This window comes from Chiloscyllium punctatum, chromosome X (genome assembly GCF_047496795.1).
Source record: "Chiloscyllium punctatum isolate Juve2018m chromosome X, sChiPun1.3, whole genome shotgun sequence".
Lineage (NCBI taxonomy): Eukaryota > Metazoa > Chordata > Chondrichthyes > Orectolobiformes > Hemiscylliidae > Chiloscyllium > Chiloscyllium punctatum.
In genome coordinates, this window is record NC_092791.1 from 11147006 (window position 1) to 11170870 (window position 23865).

At 51.3% G+C, this 23865-nt stretch overlaps 1 protein-coding gene across 1 annotated transcript in view; it reads right to left on the reverse strand.

Annotated features, from left to right (window-relative positions):
• LOC140471100 (activin receptor type-1-like) overlaps positions 1–23865 on the reverse strand; it is a 201895-nt gene that overhangs the window by 57148 nt on the left and 120882 nt on the right. The window contains exons 3-9 of the mRNA XM_072566980.1: positions 19086–19159; positions 16256–16489; positions 10986–11191; positions 9456–9555; positions 7194–7340; positions 5198–5473; positions 1644–1841 (exon numbers count right to left, since the gene is read on the reverse strand). Of these exons, the coding sequence (XP_072423081.1) occupies positions 1644–1841; positions 5198–5473; positions 7194–7340; positions 9456–9555; positions 10986–11191; positions 16256–16489; positions 19086–19159 (1235 nt within the window). The remainder of the gene's footprint in view (positions 1–1643; positions 1842–5197; positions 5474–7193; positions 7341–9455; positions 9556–10985; positions 11192–16255; positions 16490–19085; positions 19160–23865) is intronic.

Here is a 23865-nt window from a genome sequence, read left to right on the forward strand (position 1 = left end):
GTGGGAGGAAACTGGAGCACCTGGAAAAAACCCACACGGACAGTCACCTGAGGCTGGAATTGAACCTAGGTCCCTGGTGGTGTGAGGCAGCCCTGCTAACCACTGAGCCACCGTGGCAACGCTGAGAATCCGACCTTATTCAGGTTACCTGTGTAGCCTTGGGGAGCAGGTTCCTCTTTCGAGGCCGGTTCGTGCCTGACTGAAGTCCAGGTGAAAGTGAGGTGTGAACTTGGAAGGAGTGCCAAGGCGAGTTAGAGCAGGATGGCAGAGATGCAGGAGAAGAGAGTGCCCAAAATGACCCTTCTTCTGAACTCTGGTGTATAATTCCACAGGCTCCCCCACTCTCTGGGTGAAGACATTTCTCCTCATCTCAGTCTGAAATGGTCTACCCTGTATCCTTAAACTGTGACCCCCCCCCGGTTCGGAACTCCCTGGTCATCGGGAACATCCTTCCTGTGTTTACTCTGTCTCATTCGGTTCGAATTTTACAAGTTTCTCTGAGATCTTCTATGAGTGAATATAATCCTAACCGATCCAGTCTCTCTTTTTACATCAGTCCTGCCATCCCAGGAATCAGTCTGGGAAACCTTCACTGTACTCCCTCCATCACCAGAACATCCTTCCTCAGATAAGGAGACCCACACTGCACACAATACTCCAGGTGTGGTCTCACCAAGGCCCTGTCTAACTGCAGCAAGACGTCCCTGCTCCTGTACTCGAACCCTCTCACTATGAAGGCCCAACATCCCATTGACCTTCTTCACCTCCTGCTGCCCCCTGCAGGCTTACTTACAGTGACTGGTGTACAAGGGCACCCAGGTCTCACTGCACCTCCCCCTTTCCCAATCTCTCGCCACTCAGAGAATAATCCACCTTCCTGTTTTTGCTCCCAAAGTGGATAACTTCACATTTACCCACATCAGCTGCATCGGCTATACATGTGCCCATTCACTCAATGCGTCTGTAGAAGATTTATTCCTGATGATGGGCTTTTGCCCGAAACGTCGATTTCGAAGCTGCTTGGATGCTGCCTGAACTGCTGTGCTCTTCCAGCACCACTAATCCAGAAACTGGTTTCCAGCATCTGCAGTCATTGTTTTTACCGCGTCTGTAGAAGACATTCACTGGGTCAACAGAGAGACACTAATTCCTTTGATTGGGGTGGGGAGGAGAGCAGGAAGTCCTCATCAAGGGGTAAGATCTATAAATCGAGATCGAGTCCCAGTGAGGAAGGGGAGCCGGGTGGTATCAATTGAAAATGGGTTAGGTTGCCATCGGGCCTAGGTGTGAACAAGTGGCAAGATGTGTGGAAAGGGGTTAGATTGAGATTAAGGTTTCGATTTCAAGTTATTATCTTGTGGACTAAAAGCACAGGAGTACAGTGAAAACTGTCACCATTCCCGGTGCCAAAAGTACAAAATCCTAGGTACAAGATGAGAAAAATAAGACACTAAAAATTATGTCATGTAATCTAAGCTAAAAAGGTTCGTCACCACAGTTCGGTTTTAGTACAAAGTAGAAAAATAAAGTTCAAGAGTGAACATTACAATTCTTTGTTACGGGTTCAGTCAGGATTGAACAGTTTGGGGACTGAGTTTGTTGCTTCATTGCTGTTTCGACAGCACTCTCACAAGTTCGCTTACCATTTATCAAGGTTCTCCTTGCAATCTCCCACAGCACAAGACCGAATGCCCAGATGTCCGTCGCTTTATATGACTCGAAGCTGTTGGTGCGGATTGTCTCATCCAGCACCTCCGGAGCCATGTAGCGCTTGGTCCCGACTTTGGGATTGTTTCCGACGTCCAGGAAGTCATTGCTCTGGGAGTGGATGACTGCTAAGCCTGGAAGGAGAAAAGATCACAGTGAGTTGGTCAGCTGAACAAAACATAGGCAGGCACAAAGAGGCACAGAAACAGGCCGAGTCAATGCTTGAAGCTGCAAGGGGCTCCACACTGTTGAAGGAGGTGTCGAGGGCAAATGTCCCCCTCGCAGCAATCGGGGGAATCTGAGTTTGTGAAGTGGAGAACCAGGGACGGTATCCGCTGCCAAAGGGTTCACAAGGATCCGGTCTGGTCTGTCCCAGCAGATCTTCTGTGTCAGCCCCCAACCAGCTCTGTCCCCACTCCCAGCACTGCTTCCCGTTCACTCAAACCATCGTCCGGTCCCACCTCCCCATTCCCTGTCTCATCACTCCCATCACCGTCCCCCAGCCAAAACACAAACCCCCTCTCTCTGCCTCTGCCCTACATCCCCTCAAATCCTCCTCCTCCTCCTCCCCCCCACCAAACCCCATGTCCCCCTCCGACTGCTGATGGGCGACTGAGCTCATGCAGGCATCTTCATGCTGATTGGATAGTGATTGGGCATGGGCTATTTGCTGCTGATTGGCTATTGAGTACCTACAGGCAGCTTGCTGCTGATTGGCTATTGATTGCCTACAGGCAGCTTGCTGCTGATTGGCTATTGATTGTCTACAGGCAGCTTGCTGCTGATTGGCTATTGATTGCCTACAGGCATCTTGCTGCTGATTGGCTATTGATTGTGTGCAGGCATCTTGCTACTGATTGGCTACTGATTACCTACAGGCAGCTTACTGCTGATTGGCTATTAATTGCCGACAGGCATCTTGCTGCTGATTGGCTATTGATTGTGCGCAGACAGTTTGCTGCTGATTGGCTATTGATTGCCTACAGGCAGCTTGCTGCTGATTGGCTATTGATTGCATACAGGCATCTTGCTGCTGATTGGCTATTGATTGCGTACAGGCATCTTGTTGTAAATTGGCTATTGATTGCGTACAGGCATCTTGTTATAAATTGGCTATTGATTGCGTACAGGCTGCTGATTGGCTATTGATTGCGTACAGGCATCTTGTTTTAAATTGGCTATTGATTGCGTATAGGCTGCTGATTGGCTATTGATTACCTACAGGCATCTTGCTGCTGATTGGCTATTGATTGTGCGCAGGCATCTTGCTGCTAATTGGCTATTGATTGCCTACAGGCAGCTTGCTGCTGATTGGCTATTGATTGCATACAGGCATCTTGCTGCTGATTGGCTATTGATTGCGTACAGGCATCTTGTTATAAATTGGCTATTGATTGTGTACAGGCTGCTGATTGGCTATTGATTGCGTACAGGCATCTTGCTGCTGATTGGCTATTGATTGTGTACAGGCTGCTGATTGGCTATTGATTGCGTACAGGCTGCTAATTGGCTATTGATTGCGTACAGACATTTTGCTGCTGATTGGCTATTGATTGTGTACAGACATCTTGCTGCTGATTGGCTATTGATTGCGTACAGGCATCTTGTTATAAATTGGCTATTGATTGTGTACAGGCTGCTGATTGGCTATTGATTGCGTACAGGCATCTTGCTGCTGATTGGCTATTGATTGTGTACAGGCTGCTGATTGGCTATTGATTGCGTACAGGCATCTTGTTGTAAATTGGCTATTGATTGCGTACAGGCTGCTGATTGGCTATTGATTGTGTACAGGCATCTTGCTGCTGATTGGCTATTGATTGTGTACAGACATCTTGTTGTAAATTGGCTATTGATTGCGTACAGGCTGCTGATTGGCTATTGATTGCGTACAGGCATCTTGCTGCTGATTGGCTATTGATTGTGTATAGGCTGCTGATTGGCTATTGATTGTGTACAGACGTCTTGGTGACCAGTGACATACAGGTATCTTGCTGTTGTTTGCTATGTTTTCCATTCCGCTCACCAGTCCTGAAAGATGGTTACATATTTTTCCTGAAATATACTGCTGTGGCATCGTTCGATCTTGACTGAGGTCAAGAAAGAGGCTGCATTGAAATAGCCCCTCCTCACATTTCACAGTAAGTAACCACGTGTTGCAATGATGAGCAATTTTGGATCTGCTGACAAAACGCATCAGTCATTTTGAGCACAGCAGCAGTGAATGAGTGATATTTGTCAGAGGGAGGGATGTTGGTCAGTACACCAAGAACGCGACCTGATATTTTCCAAACACTGCTGTAGGATTTCTAGGAGGTTAGCTGAGGCAATGAAATGGGGTGACATTGCTTTGATTTCAATATTTTACCTGAGAGACAACTCTGATCACTAGCGTCCCCTCGCCATGGCACTCTGCTTCCACCTGGAGTGGGGCTTGAATTTGAACCCCCAACCCTATTGACATCACTTGGTTGGCAATTATGCCCAGAGTATCGCACACTCATCATCAAGTGGTTAAAGAAAATTGCTGGTGTCTGGAAATCATTTAAAGACTGCTTAGGACATGGAGGGGAAGTGAATAAGGAAAATTAAAACCGCCACGCCAAAATATATTTCTTTCAAGTGGTTTTGGACATTATTAAGCAATCCATCTGTGTGGAATGGTGTGGAATCTCTGTGTCCGCAAATACCATTTTAGGGAATGATAGAGCAGACGACTAGGCCACAGGCTCAGGCATAGGAGTTGGCCGAGGGAATGTCTGCCATTGGAGAGGGGAGAGGGCTTTAGCCTGTCCCCGGTCATTATTTAGTGAAGTAAAGATGCAAATTACGAGCATGGGCAGAATTCATTTGCCAACATCCACTCCCCTTATTGGTTAACGAGGGGGGGGGGGGGGGGGGGGAGAGGAATTGATAGTGAAGAGGAAAATGGTGAGGCCTTGTTGATTCAGACCTGCGTAAAAGCCTCTCCCAACCGACAGAGCTGAAGACTGATTGGTGCAGGCAGGGAAGTTCAAAACAGAAGAAACATCAGAAGATTCATGAGAAACTGGGCCAGGTGGGAGGTTTGGAGATTAGATCCTGTCAGACCCTCATGGTTTTTGTTTTTAGCTGCTTGGACGTCCAGGAGTGAGCGAGACTGGCTAAAGCAGACGCAGCGCTAAAATTGAAAATGAGAAAAACGCACCAAGTAACAAAAGCAGAAATTGCGGGAGAAACTCGGCAGGTCTGGCAGCATCTGTTGGAGCGAGAGAGTAGAGTTTCGAGTCCGGTCACCCTTCCTCAGAGCTAAAAGGTCAGGTTGAAGAGTTATTAAAGAAGGAGGAGAGTGGCACTTGGGGAAGATACCATGCAGATAGCTCAACTAGGAGGTGAAGCTGGGAGGGCGTGAAGGAAAGGGGAAGGAAAGTTGAGCACAATGTTACTTGGTTGCCAGTCCCTGAGCCAGTGAAAGCTCACAGAGAGTGTGGAGCTGGTTAGTCGGTGTTACCTAGGTCTGCGATGCAACACTGTTTGTTTCTCTTGATGAGAATGTTTCGGCTTTTAAGGTCTCGGTGGGCGATGGCGGCCTTGCCGGGGGTACCAATGATCTCGGCGTGCAAGTGGACCAGGCCGCTGATGATGGACAGTGCGAGTCTCAGGCAGCCCTCTGTGTCGACCGTGTTACACTGTAGGTAGTCGTACAGCGAGCCGTTCTCGTGGTAGCGTGTTATGAGCCAGAGCTGGGTACTCGAGTTCCGTGACGTCATGTCCGAGGCGATGAAGCCTGCAGGGAGGGAGGAAACAGCTGGTCAGACTCTGATAGGGGACGGAGCAGGATGGGCTCTTCTGGATCATCAAGGCCCCGAAACCATGGTGATCGGCACAAAGGGAGCTCAATTCCATTACGCCGAAATTCACAGACACGTGGAGAAATGAACAGGAACAGGGAGTAGGCCGCTCAATATAGACGGGAATACACAGGAACAGGGAGTAGGCCCCTCGATATGGACGGGAATACACGGGAACGGGGAGTAGGCCCCTCGATACAGACGGGAATACACGGGAACGGGGAGTAGGCCCCTCGATACAGACGGGAATACACAGGAACGGGGAGTAGGCCCCTCGATACACGCGGGAATACACGGGAACGGGGAGTAGGCCCCTCGATACACGCGGGAATACACGGGAACGGGGAGTAGGCCCCTCGATACACGCGGGAATACACGGGAACAGGGAGTAGGCCCCTCGATACGGACGGGAATACACGGGAACGGGGAGTAGGCCCCTCGATACGGACGGGAATACACGGGAACGGGGAGTAGGCCCCTCGATACGGACGGGAATACACGGGAACGGGGAGTAGGCCCCTCGATACGGACGGGAATACACGGGAACGGGGAGTAGGCCCCTCGATACACGCGGGAATACACGGGAACGGGGAGTAGGCCCCTCGATACGGACGGAAATACACGGGAACGGGGAGTAGGCCCATCGATACAGACGGGAATAAACGGGAACGGGGAGTAGGCCCCTCGATACGGACGGGAATACACGGGAACGGGGAGTAGGCCCATCGATACGGACGGGAATACACGGGAACGGGGAGTAGGCCCCTCGATACGGACGGGAATACACAGGAACGGGGAGTAGGCCCCTCGATACGGACGGGAATACACGGGAACTGGGAGTAGGCCCCTCGATACGGACGGGAATACACGGGAACGGGGAGTAGGCCCCTCGATACGGACGGGAATACACGGGAACGGGGAGTAGGCCCCTCGATACGGACGGGAATACACGGGAACGGGGAGTAGGCCCCTCGATACGGACGGGAATACACGGGAACGGGGAGTAGGCCCCTCGATACGGACGGGAATACACGGGAACGGGGAGTAGGCCCCTCGATACGGACGGGAATACACGGGAACGGGGAGTAGGCCCCTCGATACGGACGGGAATACACGGGAACGGGGAGTAGGCCCCTCGATACGGACGGGAATACACGGGAACGGGGAGTAGGCCCCTCGATACGGACGGGAATACACAGGAACGTGGAGTAGGCCCCTCGATACGGACGGGAATACACAGGAACGGGGAGTAGGCCCCTCGATACGGACGGGAATACACGGGAACGGGGAGTAGGCCCCTCGATACAGACGGGAATACACAGGAACGGGGAGTGGGCCCCTCGATACAGACGGGAATACACGGGAATGAATTGACTAATGCCGCCTGGCTCGCCCATGACCTTCATTGATGGAATCTGCCATATTTACCTGGTTTGGCCTACCCCCCCCCCCCACTCCAGGCCCACAGCCAATGTGGTCGACACCTACCTGGTCCCCAAGGGACAATGAGGGAAGGGCGATAAATTCTGGCCCAGCCTGTGACCCCCACGTCCCTCAGAAGAATGAAGGAAAATGCAGTGATTGTGACTGCAGGATGGAGCAACGGGGTGAAAGAGCTCCCTTCAGGCCTTGGGGGCAATTTTCTGAAGCAGTTACCGAGAATATTGTCATGCCGCAACAGCATCGTGTTGTAGATCTCAGTCTCTCGAAACCAGGACTGCTCGTCCCTCGAGGAGAAGATCTTGACGGCCACGTTTTCCCCCTGCCACACACCTCTCCACACCTCCCCGTAGCGACCTTTCCCTGGACAAGGCGAAACGGGATGAGAAAGTGGATTAGAGACAGGGAGACTGCCTTTAAGCAACGCCCTCACGGAAAGTAAGCCCACTCCCTGATAAGAGACCAGGCCGTGGAGAGGGGCTCGACTATGATTAGCCGGACTGACTGCAAGCGTAGGCATGGTAGCTCAGTGGTTAGCACTGCTGCCTCAAAGCGCCGGGGACCTGGGTTCGATTCTCCCCTCGGGCGACTGTCTGTGTGGAGTTTGCACATTCTCCCCGTGTCTGTGTGGGGTTTCCTCCCACAGTCCAAAGATGTGTAGGTTAGGGTGGATCGTCTGTGCTCAATGGTGCAGGGATGTGCAGGTTAGGTAAGTTAAATTGCCCCATAGTGCCCAGCGACGTGCAGGCAGGGTGGGTTAGCCATGGGAATGTGGGGTGAGAGGGTAGCAGGGGGAGGGTGGGATGCCCTTCAGAGGGTTGGTGTGGACCTTGATGGGCCAAATGGCCGACTGCCAAGCTGTTGGGATTTCATGAAAGCAGGAGTTGTTTGAGTTTTAACTGAACCTGCTAAGGTAGGTTGGTTACGAAGGTGTTCCTGAACTTAAAAAGGAAGGGAAAACAATCAATCCCAGAAGGAGTGCTCGAGGCTGTGATACCCCACCCTCTCCAGATGAAGAGCCTTCTGACAACTGTCGGTTCCATCACAGAATTGCTACACAGTGTGGAAACAGGCCATTTGGCCCAACCACTCCGTGCCGACCCTCTGAAGAGTCACCCCGACCCACTCCCCTAATCTATTATTCTACATTTCCTCCTGACCGATGCCTCTAACCTGCACGTCCCTGGGCACTATGGGACAATTTAGCATGGCCAATCCACCCTAACCTTCACATCCCTGGGCACTATGGGACAATTTAGCACGGCCAATCCACCCTAACCTGTACATCCCTGGGCACTATGGGACAATTTAGCATGGCCAATCCACCCTAACCTGCACATCCCTGGGCACTATGGGACAATTTAGCATGGCCAATCCACTCTAACCTGCACATCCCTGGGCACTATGGGACAATTTAGCATGGCCAATTCACCCTAACCTGCACATCCCTGGACACTATGGGACAATTTAGCATGGCCAATCCACTCTAACCTGCACATCCCTGGGCACTATGGGACAATTTAGCATGACCAATCCACCCTAACCTGCACATCCCTGGGCACTATGGGACAATTTAGCATGGCCAATCCACTCTAACCTGCACATCCCTGGGCACTATGGGACAATTTAGCATGGCCAATTCACCCTAACCTGCACATCCCTGGACACTATGGGACAATTTAGCATGGCCAATCCACTCTAACCTGCACATCCCTGGGCACTATGGGACAATTTAGCATGACCAATCCACCCTAACCTGCACATCCCTGGGCACTATGGGACAATTTAGCATGGCCAATTCACCCTAACCTGCACATCCCTGGACACTATGGGACAATTTAGCATGGCCAATCCACCCTAACCTGCACATCCCTGGGCACTATGGGACAATTTAGCATGGCCAATCCACCCTAACCTGCACATCCCTGGGTAATATGGGACAATTTAGCATGGCCAATCCACCCTAACCTGCACATCCCTGGGCACTATGGGACAATGTAGCATGGCTAATCCCTTTGGAGTGTGGGAGGAAACCGGAGCACCCGGAGGAAACCCACGCAGAACACGGGGAGAATGTGCAAACCCCACACAGACAGTCGCCTGAATTGAACCCGGGTCCCTGGCGCAGTAAGGCAGTGGTGCTAACCACTGAGCTACCGTGGCTGTGTTACTATAATGCAAAATAATACTTTAACAGTTGGGGGGCACGGTGATATCTAAACTCATCCCCTCCCGTCCATGTTCACCAGCACAAATTAAGACCATTCTGCCTATCGCAGCTTTGCTAGCTCTTTCTGACAGTAATCCAGAAGGCATCACCGAGTGCCATGCTCCCACCACAGCATCTGACCTTTCTGGGTTTCCAGTGTTTACTCTCACTTTGCGCAGGGTTAACCTGGGGGGAGGCTTGCAATCGAAATCTGCGACCCCATTCGCTCGACCTCAACAGGACGTGAACACTGCCCAGTTTGCACTAACCTACGCACTCGACCAGCGTAATCTGCCGGGCCACAGTTCTCTGGACCAGGAAGGGCAGCCCCGATCCACTCCCCGACGTGCAGGAATGATCGAACAGGTCCTAGGGTGTGACACAAAAAGAAATCGCTGTTACGTTTCTGCTGAGAGCAACCCTGACTTGGACGTTGCAAGTCCATGACTGCAGTCAGCCGGTGTGCTTTCACACTCACTGGAAGGGTGCCCACTCTCCTGCCTATCGACAAGTATGTGGAAGTCCGACATTTTTAAAGCCTGACTGTTTCCTGGAGCTTGGGCATCGCCAACAGGATTAGCGTTTGTTGCCCAGGATGTGGGCATCACCAACAAGGTCAGCATTTGTTGGCCTGGCTGGAATTGTCCTCGAATGCAGTGTCTTGCTCAGCCGTTGCAGAGGGCCGTTAAAGGTCAAATACGTTGTTGCGGGTCTGGTGTCACGTGTGAGCCAGCCTTCCCGCCATAAACGGCATTTGTGAACCCCGCCAAAGATCCTCAGGGCAGCACCTTCCTAAACACCACGACCACTTCCATTGAGAAGGACAAGGGCAGGAGATACATGGGAACACCGGCCCCCTGCAAGTTCCCCTCCAAGCCCCTCACCATCCTGACTTGGAAATATATCCCCGTTCCTTCAGTGTCACTGGGTCAAAATCCTGGAATTCCCTCCCTCGGGGCATTGTGGGTCAACCCACAGCACATGGAGTGCAGCAGTTCAAGATGGCAGCTCACCCCCCACCACCTTCTCAGGGGGGTAACTAGGGATGGACAATAAATGCTGGGCCCAGCCACTGGCACCCCACATTCTACAAGTGGTGATTACAAAGATGTGATTTTGTTTTAAACTAGCTTTCAATTCCATACTTAGGAATTAAATTTGACCAGTTGCCCTTGTGGGGTTTGAGGCCATATCCCTCGTGCATTTGGCTGATGCGCTGAATTGCAAACCCACTGTCACGATATTTGGTCATGGAATCTCAATTCTACGATGTTTTTGTTTTCTGGTAATTGTCACTGGGCTAAATGACCACTGATTATCGTGAACAACCCGATTTGCTTCACCCATGTCCTTTTGGGAGGGAAATGTGCCATCCTGACCGAGTCGAGGCCTACACGCGACTCCAGGACCGATGGCCAACGTAGCTGACTCTGAATTGCCCTCTGAAATGGCCGGGAGAGCCACTCAGTCCAAGGGGCAATTAGGGACGGGACGCCAATGAGGTGTGGCCAACACGCCACGAGGTAATGAATAAAACATCCCTCCCAACCTCCCTCTTCGTGCTTTGATACGTTACTGATGTGTTCACTCAGCAAGTAACCTTTTCCCGATCTCCCTTCTCAAAACCTTTTGGAATTCTGGATGTCTTTTCTGGCGCTACCATTCAGCTTCTACACCTCAGTCAAAACTCTCCATCCTCTGAGTTCTGTCTTAACGCTTCTTCCACAGCCTGACTGTTTTGTTGCTGCACATCCCTGAGCACTATGGGACAACTTAGCATGGCCAATTGGAAGACTTACAGTCAACGTGTTGTCTCCGAGCTCAGGAACTCGCAACATCTCCGCTGAGGTTTGCATTTTGCTCTTCCTGAAGATTGGGACGATTTGGGACCTGCAGTACTTCTGGTAGATCAGCAGCAGTAAGATAACCAGGACTCCCACCACCACCACGATTGGAACGATCATCATCGTCACATCACTGACATTATTGGATGGATGCGGAGGGTCTGAGGAAAGAAGCGTTGCAGGAGCTCAAAGGGTCGTAGCGATGTACAGCACAGAAACAGACCCTTCTGTCCAACCCGTCCATGTTGACCAGATCTCCGAAATTCATCTAGTCCCACCTGCCAGCACCCGGCCCATATCCCTCCAAACCCTTCCTATTCATATACCCATCCAGAAGCCTTTTAAATGTTGTAATTGTACCAGCCTCCACCACATCCTCTGGCAGCTCATTCCATACACGCACCACCCTCTGTGTGAAAAAGTTGCCCCTTAGGTCCCTTTTATATCTTTCCCCTCTCACCCTAAACCTATGCCCTCTAGTTCGGGACTCCCCCACCCCAGGGAGAAGACCTTGTCTATTTACCCTATCTATGCCCCTCATGATTTTGTAAACCTCTATAAGGTCGCCCCTCAGCCTCCGACGCTCCAGGGAAAACAGCCCCAGCCTGTTCAGCCTCTCCCTGTAGCTCAGATCCTCCAACCCTGGCAACATCCTTGTAAATCTTTTCTGAACCCTTTCAAGTTTAACAACATCTTACCAATAGGAAGGAGACCAGAATTGCACACAATATTCCAACAGTAGCCTAACCAATGTCCTGTACAGCCACAACATGACCTCCCAACTCCTGTACTCAATACTCTGACCAATAAAGGAAAGCATACCAAACGCCTTCTTCACTATCCTATCTACCTGTGACTCCACTTTCAAGGAGCTATGAACCTGCACTCCAAGGTCTCTTTGTTCAGCAACACTCCCTAGGACCTTACCATTAAGTGTATAAGTCCTGCTAAGATTTGCTTTCCCAAAATGCAGCACCTCGCATTTATCTGAGTTAAACTCCATCTGCCACTGCTCAGCCCTTTGGCCCATCTGATCCAGATCATGTTGTAATCTGAGGTAACCCTCTTCGCTGCCCACTACACCTCCAATTTTGGGGTCATCTGCAAACGTATGAACTATCCCTCCTATTGTTCACGTCCATATCAAAGGTGTTGAGCAGAAAGAGGAAACAGTTCCCATCGTCAGCCTTCATGGGGAGTCAACACACCTCACAACACTGGAGGCCATTCATTCCCTCTGATCTGTTCAATCAGATGAAGGTTGACATGCACGTGAAGTCTTCCTCTACCCTGTACCCCTGAACGCCTTGTCTGTCAAAGCTCTATCAAATCCTAATTTTGACATGTTCAAATAGGTTCCATCCACCTGCGGTGGCTTCTTGAGGAAAGATTCCCTTTTCGTGAAGACGTTTTTTTTGCTGACATTGCCCGTGAAGAGCCTTTTAGATGTTATACGCCCCTTTCTCTGGGCGCATTCCCCCTCCATCGCAAGAGAAATTGGTTTCCTTCGATCCACCTGATTGACTCCTATAATTGGCTGAAAGACCACAACTGTATTCCTTCGTTCTTGCCTCTCCCCTCGAGGAAACATCCTTTCAGCATGAACCCTGCCAAGTCTCCTGATGTGCTTCAATAAGGTCACAGCTTAGACCTCTCAACTCCAGTAGACACAGGTCTCACTTGTCCCCCTGTCTCCTCATGGAATTACCTCCCCACCACACAGATCAGTGGAGTCGACCTTCTCTGACATGCTTCGAATGGATTTATGGGGCAGATAGGGAGTGCAGAGTGGTCTCACCAATGGCCTGTACAAACTGCAACTGAAATAAAACTAACTTTACATTCCATTCATAGAATCCCGACAATGTGGAAGCAGGCCATTCAGCCCATACTGACCCTGCAAAGAGCACCCCACCCTGCACCCTGTCCCTGTATTTCCCATGGCTAATCCACCGAGCCTGCCCACGACAAGACAATTTAGCATGGCCAATCCACCCGAATCTGCACCATCCCTGGGCACTATGGGACAATTTACCATGGCCAATCCACCCTAACCTGCACATCCCTGGGCACTATGGGACAATTTACCATGGCCAATCCACCCTAACCTGCACATCACTGGACACTATGGGGACAATTTAGCATGGCTAATCCACCCTAACCTGTACATCCCTGGACACTATGGGGACAATTTAGCATGGCCAATCCACCCTAACCTGCACATCCCTGGGCACTATGGGACAATTTAGCATGGCCAATCCACCCTAACCTGCACATCCCTGGGCACTATGGGACAATTTAGCATGGCCAATCCACCCTAACCTGCACATCCCTGGGCATTATGGGACAATTTAGCATGGCCAATCCACCCTAACCTGCACATCCCTGGGCACTAAGGGACAATTTAGCATGGCCAATCCACCCTAACCTGCACATCCCTGGGTACTATGGGACAATTTAGCATGGCCAATCCACCCTAACCTGCACATCCCTGGGCATTATGGGACAATTTAGCATGGCCAATCCACCCTAACCTGCACATCCCTGAACACTATGGGACAATTTAGCATGGCCAATCCACCCTGATCTGCATATCTTTGGACTGTGGGAAGAAACCGGAGCACCTGGAGGAAACCTATGCAGACACGGGGGAGAATGTGCAAACTCCACACAGACAGTTGCCCGAGACTGGAATCGAACCCAGGTCCCTGGCGCTGTGAGGCAGCAGTGCTAACCACTGAGCCATGGTGCTACCCCAAATGAATATATTCCATTTGCCTTTTCACTCCCTTGCTGTTCCTGTATATTGACCCTGTGCTTCATGCATGACCAATATCCCACCTCACCCTTGAGCTTTGCAATCTCTCTCTCCAATTAAACAATCTGCGACCCTTCCATTCTTCCTACCAAAGTGGGCAAGGCCACATTTTGACACACTACACTCCATCCGCCAAACTGTTACCCATTCACCCAACTGGGCCATGTCCCTTTGTCCCCTCACTACCTCGTTTCCAACTTCCCTGTGTCATTTTGGCAACCTTGCAGCTTGTTCCATCATCCAAGGTATTTTTGTATAAATCGTGAACTGTTGAAATAAAGGAAGATGGAGTTTTACCGATCAAGTGTCTTTCACAGCCTCAGGACAGCGAAACAGTGCTTCCCAGCCAAGTGGTGTTGGGTATTGGCTCATGGGATCAGGCAGAACTCCCCAGCCCTTCTGACCTGGTTACCAATGCAATCAACCTGATGATATATGCCATTAAATGGAGGAGGCCAATCAGCCCATCCAGTCTGCTCCATCATTCAATGATGTCATGGGTGGTCTGTTCATCCCCAACTCCGCTCTCCTGCCTTTTCCCCATCACCCCTCCATTCCCCTTCCTGATTAAACATCTCTCTGTCCCAGCCTTGAATATACTCACTGACCCAGCCCCTACAGCCCTCGGTGGGAAAGAATTCCACAGACTCACTCCCCTCTGAGGGAAGAAATTCCTCCTCATCTCTGTCTGCAATGGGTGACCCCTTATTCTGGGATTGTACCCTCTGGTCCTAGACTCTCTCCCACAAGGGGAAACAACCTCTCCACATCCCCCCCTGTCAAGTCCCCCAGGGAATCTTGGATGTTTCAATAAGGTCATCTCTCATTCTTCTAAACCCCAATGAGTCCAGGCCCAACCTCCCCAACCTCTCCTCATGGGACAGTCCCTCCAAACCCGGGATCAGCCGAGTGGACCTTCTCTGGGCTGCCTCCAATGTCAGTCTGTCTTCCCTCAGATAAAGGGACCCAAACCTGTTCACAGTATTCCAGCTGTGGTCTGACCGGTGTCTTGTATAGTTTTAGCAAAATCCTCCCTATTTTTATACTCCATTCCCTTTGGAATAAAGAGCAACATTCCCTTGGCCTTCCCTATTCCCCGCTGGACTTGGATGCTAGCTTTTTGTGATTCATGGATGAGGATTCCCAAATCTCTCTGCTCTGTAGCTTTCTGCAGTCTTTCTCCATTTCAATAATATTCAGCTCCTCTATTCCTCCTGCCAAAGTGAATAACCTCACAGTTTTCCCCATCTTGTATTCCATGTGCCAAGTTTTTGCCCACTGGCCTAACCTGTCTAGATCCCTCTGCAGACTCAGTGTGTCATCCTCACCCCTTGCCTTCCCACCTATATCTATGTTATTCACAAACATGGTTACCGTACATACACTTTCCTCATCCAGTAATGTATATTGGCAATAATTGTGACTCCAGCACTGACCCCTGTGGTACTCCACTAGTGATGGGTTGCCATCCTGAAAATGGCCCCCTTATCCCTACCCTCTGTCTTTTCTCAGTTAGTTTAGCTTTTAACAAGGTTGTTTTGAGGTAAATGTTCTTGACCCAGAGGGTGGTGAGGGGGTATGGAATGCACTGCCTGGGAGGGGAGTTTAGACTGGTAACCTCACAACCTTTTAAAAAGTACTTCGAGTCATAGAGCATGAGAACAGACCCTTCGGTCCAACCAGTCTGTGCCGACCCTAATCCCAAACTGAACCAGTCCCACCTGCCTGCTCCTGGCCCATATCCCTCCAAACCTTTCCTATTCCTGTCCTTATCCAGATGCCTTTTAAACATTGTAACCGTACCCACATCCACTACTTCCTCAGGAGGTTCACTCCACACACGACCCGCCCGGTGTGTAAAAACAATTGCCTCGTGTCCTTTTTAAAATCTTTCTCCTTTCACCTTAAAAATATGCCCCCTAATCTTGAAATCCCCCACATCAGGGAGAAGATACTTGTCATTCACCTTATCTCCACCCTTTCACTGGAGGACTACTTAAAACGTTCTAACGTTCAAGGCCACGGGCCTGGGGCTGGATGAGCGCAGATTAGGTCAGTGTCGATAGGCCGAAGGGCCTCTTCGGTGCTGTATGGCTATGACTTGCTGCCATTCCTAGCGCTCGTTTTGTAACACATGCCTGCCCCCCCCCACCACCCCCGACCTTTTTGTCTTCAGCCCCTTGGAGGTGTCAGATTCCCGTGGACTTTCAGAGTGAATCCTGGCGCATGGAGTGCTGGGGGGAGCATCAAGTGAGCTTAATCGCCCTCCACCCGCCCACCTCCAGGGTGCTGGGATGTCTGTTGAGGACCCCTCCACTCCCCACCCACCCCGCTCCCCCCCAACAATCCAGGTTTGACGACTGGACCTCGGAGCCGAAGAGGTGGATAGAGAAATGCAGAAACATGCCTTTCTCCTCTTGCAAGGTGAGGTTTCGGTTGCACAGGTTCCCTTTGCAGCACACGATGCGGAGGTGAGGCCACGAATATTCACAGGGTAGATCCTGATATGGATGGCAGCCCTTCCTAATCTGGCCTGGAATCCGACTGTCGACCGAAACAAAGCACTGCACCCCGCGACAGGTCTCTGTTTTACAATAGCCTTGCTCACAAACGCACTCGAACCTCACGGGCTCCTGCTCACCTGTAAGCGAGAAATAGACAACACCTGGCGATGTCACGGCGAAATGGGCCGAGCGCCATTGAAATGGCGATGTCACTGATCAGCGTTCGGCTGCGTGTTGCGAGAACGCCCGTTAGGCGCTGCCTTGCAGTCGACAAAAGGGCACTTGGAAACAATTCACGGGGGGGTGGGGTGAACACAGAGAGGCAGCAGCACCTTCATTCCCTCCCGCGGCTGACCGTGTAGGGATTCACGGAATCGAAAGCGGGGACGCTGGGAAATCTGAAGTCAACGCTGGAGAAACTCAGCAGCTCGTGAACTGGAAAATAAAAGAAATCACAGCGGGTGCGGAGGATCTGAAACCGAAACCGGAATTGCTGGCAGCATCTGTGGAGAGAGCAAGGGAAATCGAGTTGTGAAGAAGAGTGACTGGCCTTAAACAGTTCGGTCATGAATTCTGGTTTGCTCTCTCTCTCTCTCTCTCTCCACAGATACGGCCAGACCTGCTGAGTTTTTCCATGCCTGCTCAGCACCAGATTCTGAATGCTTTCCTTTGTTCCTGGTTGGACAGTCAGACAGACGTATCAGAAATGAATCTTCTCTCCCGTGTGTCCGATCAGTGCTCCAGGTATGAACAGCGACGTTGGGAATACTGTCAGGGAATGTGGAACTGTTTTAAAATCTCCAGGTTGTGTTAACATGGAGAGCTGGAGAGAATTGCCAGTTTCCCTCTGGGTTAAACACTGAAGGTCTGGTGTGTTACACCGACTGAGGGGCACTGTCAAAGCAAGATCCTGCAGATGCTGGAAATCAGAAATAAAGACAGAAAGTGCTGGAGAAACTCAGTAGGTCTGGCAACATGTGGGGAGAGATAGAAACTGAGTTAATGTTTCAAGTCTGGTATGACTCTTCTTCAGAACTGATAGAGGGGCAAGGCTGAGGAGTGTGTGAATAAGATGGCAGGACTGACAGAGGGATTGTTTCGGAGTGTATTCACTGGAGTTTCGAAACATGAGGGGGCATCTCATAGAAACTTAGAAAATTCGAGCAGGTCCAGACCGTGTAAATGCAGGAAGGATGTTCCCAATGGAGGGGGAGTCTGGAGCCAGGGGGTCACAGTCTAAGGATATGGGAGAAGCCATTTCGGACTGAGATGAGGAGAAACATCTTCACCCAGAGACGGGGGATCCTGTGGAATTCCCCGCCACAGAAAGAAGGAATTTGATATCGTTCTTAGGCTGAAAGGGATTAAAGGATACCAGAAGAGATCAGAAACAGGGGACTGAGTTGGATGATCAGCCGTGATCATATTAAATGGTGTAGCAGGATCAAGGGGCTGAATGGCCTACTCTTGCTTCTGTTTTCGATGTTTCTATGAGAAAGAAGTAATGGGGAAGGTGAAGGGAATGTTGGTCTTTATTCCAAAGGGATTGGAGTATAAAAGTCGGGACGTTTTGCAAGGCACCAGTCAGACCACAGCTGGAATACTGTGAACAGGTTTGGGTCCCTTTATCTGAGGAAAGACAGACTGACATTGGAGGCAGCCCAGAGAAGGTCCACTCGGCTGATCCCGGGTATGGAGGGACTGTCCCATGAGGAGAGGTTGGGGAGGTTGGGCCTGGACTCATTGGGGTTTAGAAGAATGAGAGATGACCTTATTGTAACATCCAAGATTCCCTGGGGGACTTGACAGGGGGGGATGTGGAGAGGTTGTTTCCCCTTGTGGGAGAGAGTCTAGGACCAGAGGGTACAATCCCAGAATAAGGGGTCACCCATTGCAGACAGAGATGAGGAGGAATTTCTTCCCTCAGAGGGGAGTGAGTCTGTGGAATTCTTTCCCACCGAGGGCTGTAGGGGCTGGGTCAGTGAGTATATTCAAGGCTGAGACAGAGAGATGTTTAATCAGGAAGGGGAATGGAGGGGTGATGGGGAAAAGGCAGGAAAGTGGGAGTTGGGGATGATCAGAGCACCCATGACCTCATTGAATGGTGGTGCAGATTTGATGGGCTGAATGGCCTCCTGCTGATCCAGTGCCTTGAGATATTGTTGATCCAGTACAAAGCAGCCCTTCTGATTGTCATGCATTTGACTGGCACTTTCAACACCCACTCCCTCCCCCCCACCGACGCTCAGTAACAGCAGTGTGTACCATCTACAAGATGCCCTGCAGAAACTCACCAAAGATCCTCAGGCAGCACCTTCCAAACCCACGACCACTTCCATCGAGAGGGACAAGGGCAGCAGATACATGGGAACACCACCCCCTGCAAGTTCCCCTCCGAGCCCCTCACCATCCTGACTTGGAAATATATCCCCGTTCCTTCAGTGTCGCTGGGTCAAAGTCCTGGAATTCCCTCCCTCAGGGCATTGTGGGTCAACCTACAGCACACGGACTGTAGCGGTTCAAGATGGCAGCTCCCCCCCCCCCCCCACCTTCTCAAGGGGGGCAACTAGGGACGGGGCAATAAATGCGACCAAGCTTATCTCAAGAATAAGTTGAAAAGCAGCAAATCAAAATTGACCTGGAAATGGGAACGGGACTGCAAACTCCCATTGACTTGAAGAAAGCGAAACCTTTGCTTAAAAAGCACGTAGAAGTGATGAAAGTGCACATTACCTTCGGAGGCAGAGAGGGAACTGATCAGTCCTGCCAGGATAACGGCCGAGAGGGCTATCACCCCCATCGGAGACCTGCCAAAGGGAAAGGAGAGTACTGCTTCTTTGATTGCTGCTGTGTGGAACAGTTTAACAGAAGCGAGACAAAAATGTTTCAACCTTCCTTCCTGAACTGCCAAGCCCAGAACCCACCAAATTGAACGTGATTCTCCCAGGGTCCCTCCGAATTCAGCACAGGTCCCCTCACTCAGAGGTGAGCGTTTGTCCACCTTCACACAGGTTTTGAGCATGTTCTGCCCATTCTGGACTTTTCGCTCAGAGATATGGACTTGGGTTTGTCAAAATAAAGTGTGTGAACATCGGACAGTCCCCCATCTGACGTCTGCAGACAGAGTAAAGCTCCCTCTGCACTGCCCAGCGCCCCCCCCTCAAACATTCCAAGGACAGGAACAGCACTGGGTTAGATACAGAGTAAAGCTCTCTCTACACTGTCCCCCCATCAAACACTCCCAGGACAGGGACAGCACGGGGTTAGATACAGAGTAAAGCTCCCTCTACACTGTCCCCCGATCAAACACTCCCAGGACAGGGACAGCACGGGGTTAGATACAGAGTAAAGCTCTCTCTACACTGTCCCCCCATCAAACACTCCCAGGACAGGGACAGCACGGGGTTAGATACAGAGTAAAGCTCACTCTACACTGTCCCCCCATCACACACTCCCAGGACAGGTACAGCACGGGGTTAGATACAGAGTAAAGCGCACTCTACACTGTCCCCCCATCAAACACTCCCAGGACAGGGACAGCATGGGGTTAGATACAGAGTAAAGCTCTCTCTACACTGTCCCCCCATCAAACACTCCCAGGACAGGGACAGCACGGGGTTAGATACAGAGTAAAGCTCTCTCTACACTGTCCCCCCATCAAACACTCCCAGGACAGGGACAGCACGGGGTTAGATACAGAGTAAAGCTCCTTCTACACTGTCCCCCATCAAACACTCCCAGGACAGGGACAGCACGGGGTTAGATACAGAGTGAAGCTCACTCTACACTGTCCCCCCATCAAACACTCCCAGGACAGGGACAGCACGGGGTTAGATACAGAGTGAAGCTCACTCTACACTGTCCCCCCATCAAACACTCCCAGGACAGGGACAGCATGGGGTTAGATACAGAGTAAAGCTCTCTCTACATTGTTTGCCAATTGTTCTTCATCTCTAGGTCTGACAGTTAGCCAACATTCTCAGTTTTCAGCTACATGTGTGAGTGTGTGTAAGAGTGTGTATGTGTGTGTGAGAAAGTGTGAGTTGTGTGTCAGGAAGTGTGGGTGTGTGTGAGAGTGTATGAGAGGCAGTTTGTGTCTGTGAGGGAAGGGGTGTGTGTGTGCACGTGTGTGAGAGAGTGCGCATGTGTGTGAGGGAATGTGAGTGTGTGTGTGAGGGAGTCTGTGAGTGTGTATGAGAGAGTGTGTGTGAGAGAGAAAGAGTGTGAGTGTATAATGGAGAGTGAGTGTGTGTGTTTGAGGGAGTGAGTGTGTGTGTGAGGGTGTGAGTGTGTCAGTGTCAGGGAGTCTGAGTGTGTGTGAAAGACTGTGTGTGTGTGTGTGTGTGTGTGTGTGTGTGTGTGTGGGACTGTGTGTGTGTGTGTGTGTGTGTGTGTGTGTGTGAGGGACTGTGTGAGCGTGTCTGACAGAGTGTGTGTGAGTATGAAAGTATGTGTGAGAGTGTGTGTATTTGAGGGAGTGTGTATGTATGTGAGGGTTTGAGTGTGTGTGTGAGAGAGAGAGTGTGAGTGTGTGTATGAGGGAGAGTAAGTATGTGAGGGAGTGTGAGTGTGTGAGAGAGTGAGTGTGTGTGAGAGGCAGATTGTGAGAGTGAGGGAGTGTGTGACTGTCTGTGTGTGAGAGTGTGAGTGTGTGTGAGAGGGAGATTGTGAGGGGGAGGGATGTGTGTGTGTGTGAGAGTGTGAGTGTGTGTGAGAGAGGGAGATTGTGAGGGTGAGGGAGTGTGTGTGTGAGAGAGTGAGTGTGTGTGAGAGGCAGATTGTGAGAGTGAGGGAGTGTGTGTGTGTGAGAGTGTGAGTGTGTGTGAGAGGGAGATTGTGAGGGTGAGGGATGTGTGTGTGTGTGAGAGTGTGAGTGTGTGTGAGAGGGAGATTGTGAGGGTGAGGGAGTGTGTGTGTGTGAGAGTGTGAGTGTATGTGAGAGGGAGATTGTGAGGGTGAGGGTGTGTGTGTGAGTGTGAGTGTGTGTGAGAGGGAGATTGTGAGGGTGAGGGAGTGTGTGTGAGTGTGAGTGTGTGTGAGAGGGAGATTGTGAGGGTGAGGGAGTGTGTGTGTGAGAGTGTGAGTGTGTGTAAGAGAGAGATTGTGAGGGTGAGGGATGTGTGTGTGAGTGTGAGTGTGTGTGAGAGGGAGATTGTGACGGTGTGTGCGTGTGAGAGTGTGAGTGTGTGTGAGAGGGAGATTGTGAGGGTGAGTGTGTGAGCGTGCGTGAGAGTGTGAGTGTGTGTGAGAGGGAGATTGTGAGGGTGAGGGAGTGTGTGTGTGTTTGAGAGAGTGTGAGTGAGTGTGAGAGGGAGATTGTGAGGGTGACGGAATGTGTGAGTGTGTGTGTGAGAGTGTGTGTGTGTGTGTGTGAGAGGGGGATTGTGATGGTGAGGGAGTGTGTGCATGTGAGAGTGTGAGTGTGTGTGAGAGGCAGATTGTGAGGGTGAGGGATGTGTGTGTGTGTGAGAGTGTGAGTGTGTGTGAGAGGCAGATTGTGAGGCTGAGGGACGTGTGTGTGTGTGAGAGTTTGAGTGTGTGTGAAATTGAGATTGTGAGGGTGAGGGAGTGTGTGAGTGAGGGTGAGGGAGTGTGTGTGTGTGAGGGTGAGGGAGTGTGTTTGTGTGAGGGTGAGGGAGTGTGTGTGTGAGGGTGAGGGAGTGTGTTTGTGTGTGAGGGTGGGGGAGTGTGTGTGTGAGGGTGGGGGAGTGTGTGTGGGGGAGTGTGTTTGTTTGTGAGGGTGGGGGAGTGTGTGTGTGAGGGTGGGGGAGTGTGTTTGTGTGTGAGGGTGGGGGAGTGTGTGTGTGTGAGGGTGAGGGAGTGTGTGTGTGTGTGTGAGGGTGAGGGAGTGTGTGTGTGAGGGTGAGGGAGAGTGTGTGTGTGAGGGTGTGTGTGTGTGAGGGTAAGGGTGTGTGTGTGTGAGGGTGACGGAGTGTGTGAGTGTGAGGGTGAGGGAGTGTGTGTGTGAGGATGTGTGTGTGTGTGTGAGGGTGATTGTGTGTGTGAGAGTGTGAGTGTGTGTGTGAGGGAGATTGTGAGGGTGAGGGAGTGTGTGAGTGTGAGGGTGAGGGAGTGTGTTTGTGTGTGAGGGTGAGGGAGTGTGTGTGTGTGGGTGGGGGAGTGTGTGTGTGTGAAGGTGAGGGAGTGTGTTTGTGTGAGGGTGAGGGAGTGTGTTTGTGTGTGAGGGTGAGGGAGTGTGTGTGTGAGGGTGGGGGAGTGTGTGTGTGAGGGTGAGAGAGTGTGTGTGTGTGTGTGAAGCTGAGGGGTGTGTTTGTCTGAGGGTGAGGGTGTGTGTGTGTGTGATTGTGAAGGAGTGTGTGTGTGTGAGGGTGAGGGTGTGTGTGTATGTGTGTGTGTGATTGGGAGGGAGTGTGTGTGTGTTAGGGTGAGGGAGTGTGTGTGTGTGAGGGTGTGTGTGTGAGGATGAGGGAGTGTGTGTGTGTGTGAGGGTGTGTGTGTGTGAGGGTAAGGGTGTGTGTGTGTGAGGGTGACGGAGTGTGTGAGTGTGAGGGTGAGGGAGTGTGTGTGTGAGGATGTGTGTGTGTGTGTGAGGGTGATTGTGTGTGTGAGAGTGTGAGTGTGTGTGTGTGTGAGGGTGAGGGAGTTTGTGTGTGTGAGGGTGAGGGAGTGTGTGTGTGAGAGGGATGTTGTGAGGGTGAGGGAGTTTGTTTGTGTGTGAGGGTGAGGGAGTGAGTTTGTGTGAGGGTGAGGTAGTGTGTTTGTGTGTGAGGGTGGGGGAGTGTGTGTGTGAGGGTGAGGGAGTGTGTGTGTGTGAGGGTGAGGGAGTGTGTGTGTGAGAGGGATGTTGTGAGGGTGAGGGAGTTTGTTTGTGTGTGAGGGTGAGGGAGTGTGTTTGTGTGAGGGTGAGGTAGTGTGTTTGTGTGTGAGGGTGGGGGAGTGTGTGTGTGAGGGTGGGGGAGTGTGTGTGTGAGGGTGGGGGAGTGTGTTTGTTTGTGTGGGTGGGGGAGTGTGTGTGTGAGAGGGTGTGTGTGTGTGAGGATGAGGGAGTGTGTGTGTGAGGGTGAGGGAGTGTGTGTGAGGGTCAGGGTGTGTTTGTGTGTGAGGGTGAGTGTGTGTGTGATGGTGAGGGAGTGTGTTTGTGTGAGGGTGAGGGAGACTGTGTGTGAGAGGGCGAGTGTGTGTGTGTGTGTGTGAAGGTGAGGGAGTGTGTTTGTGTGAGGGTGAGGGAGACTGTGTGTGTGAGGGTGAGGGAGTGTGTGTGTGTGAGGGTGAGGGAGTGTGTGTGTGTGAGGGTGAGGGTGTGTGTGTGAGGTTGAGGGAGTGTGTGTGTGTGAGGTTGAGGGAGTGTGTGTGTGAGGGTGAGGGTGTGTGTGTATGTGAGGGTGAGGGTGTGTGTGTGTGTTGAGGGTGAGGTAGTGTGTTTGTGTGAGGGTGAGGGTGTGTGTGTGTGAGGGCGTGTGTGTGTGTGTGAGGGTGAGGGAGTGTGTGTGTGAGGGTGCGGGACTGTGGTTGTGTGTGAGGGTGAGGGAGAGTGTGTGTGTGAGGGTGTGTG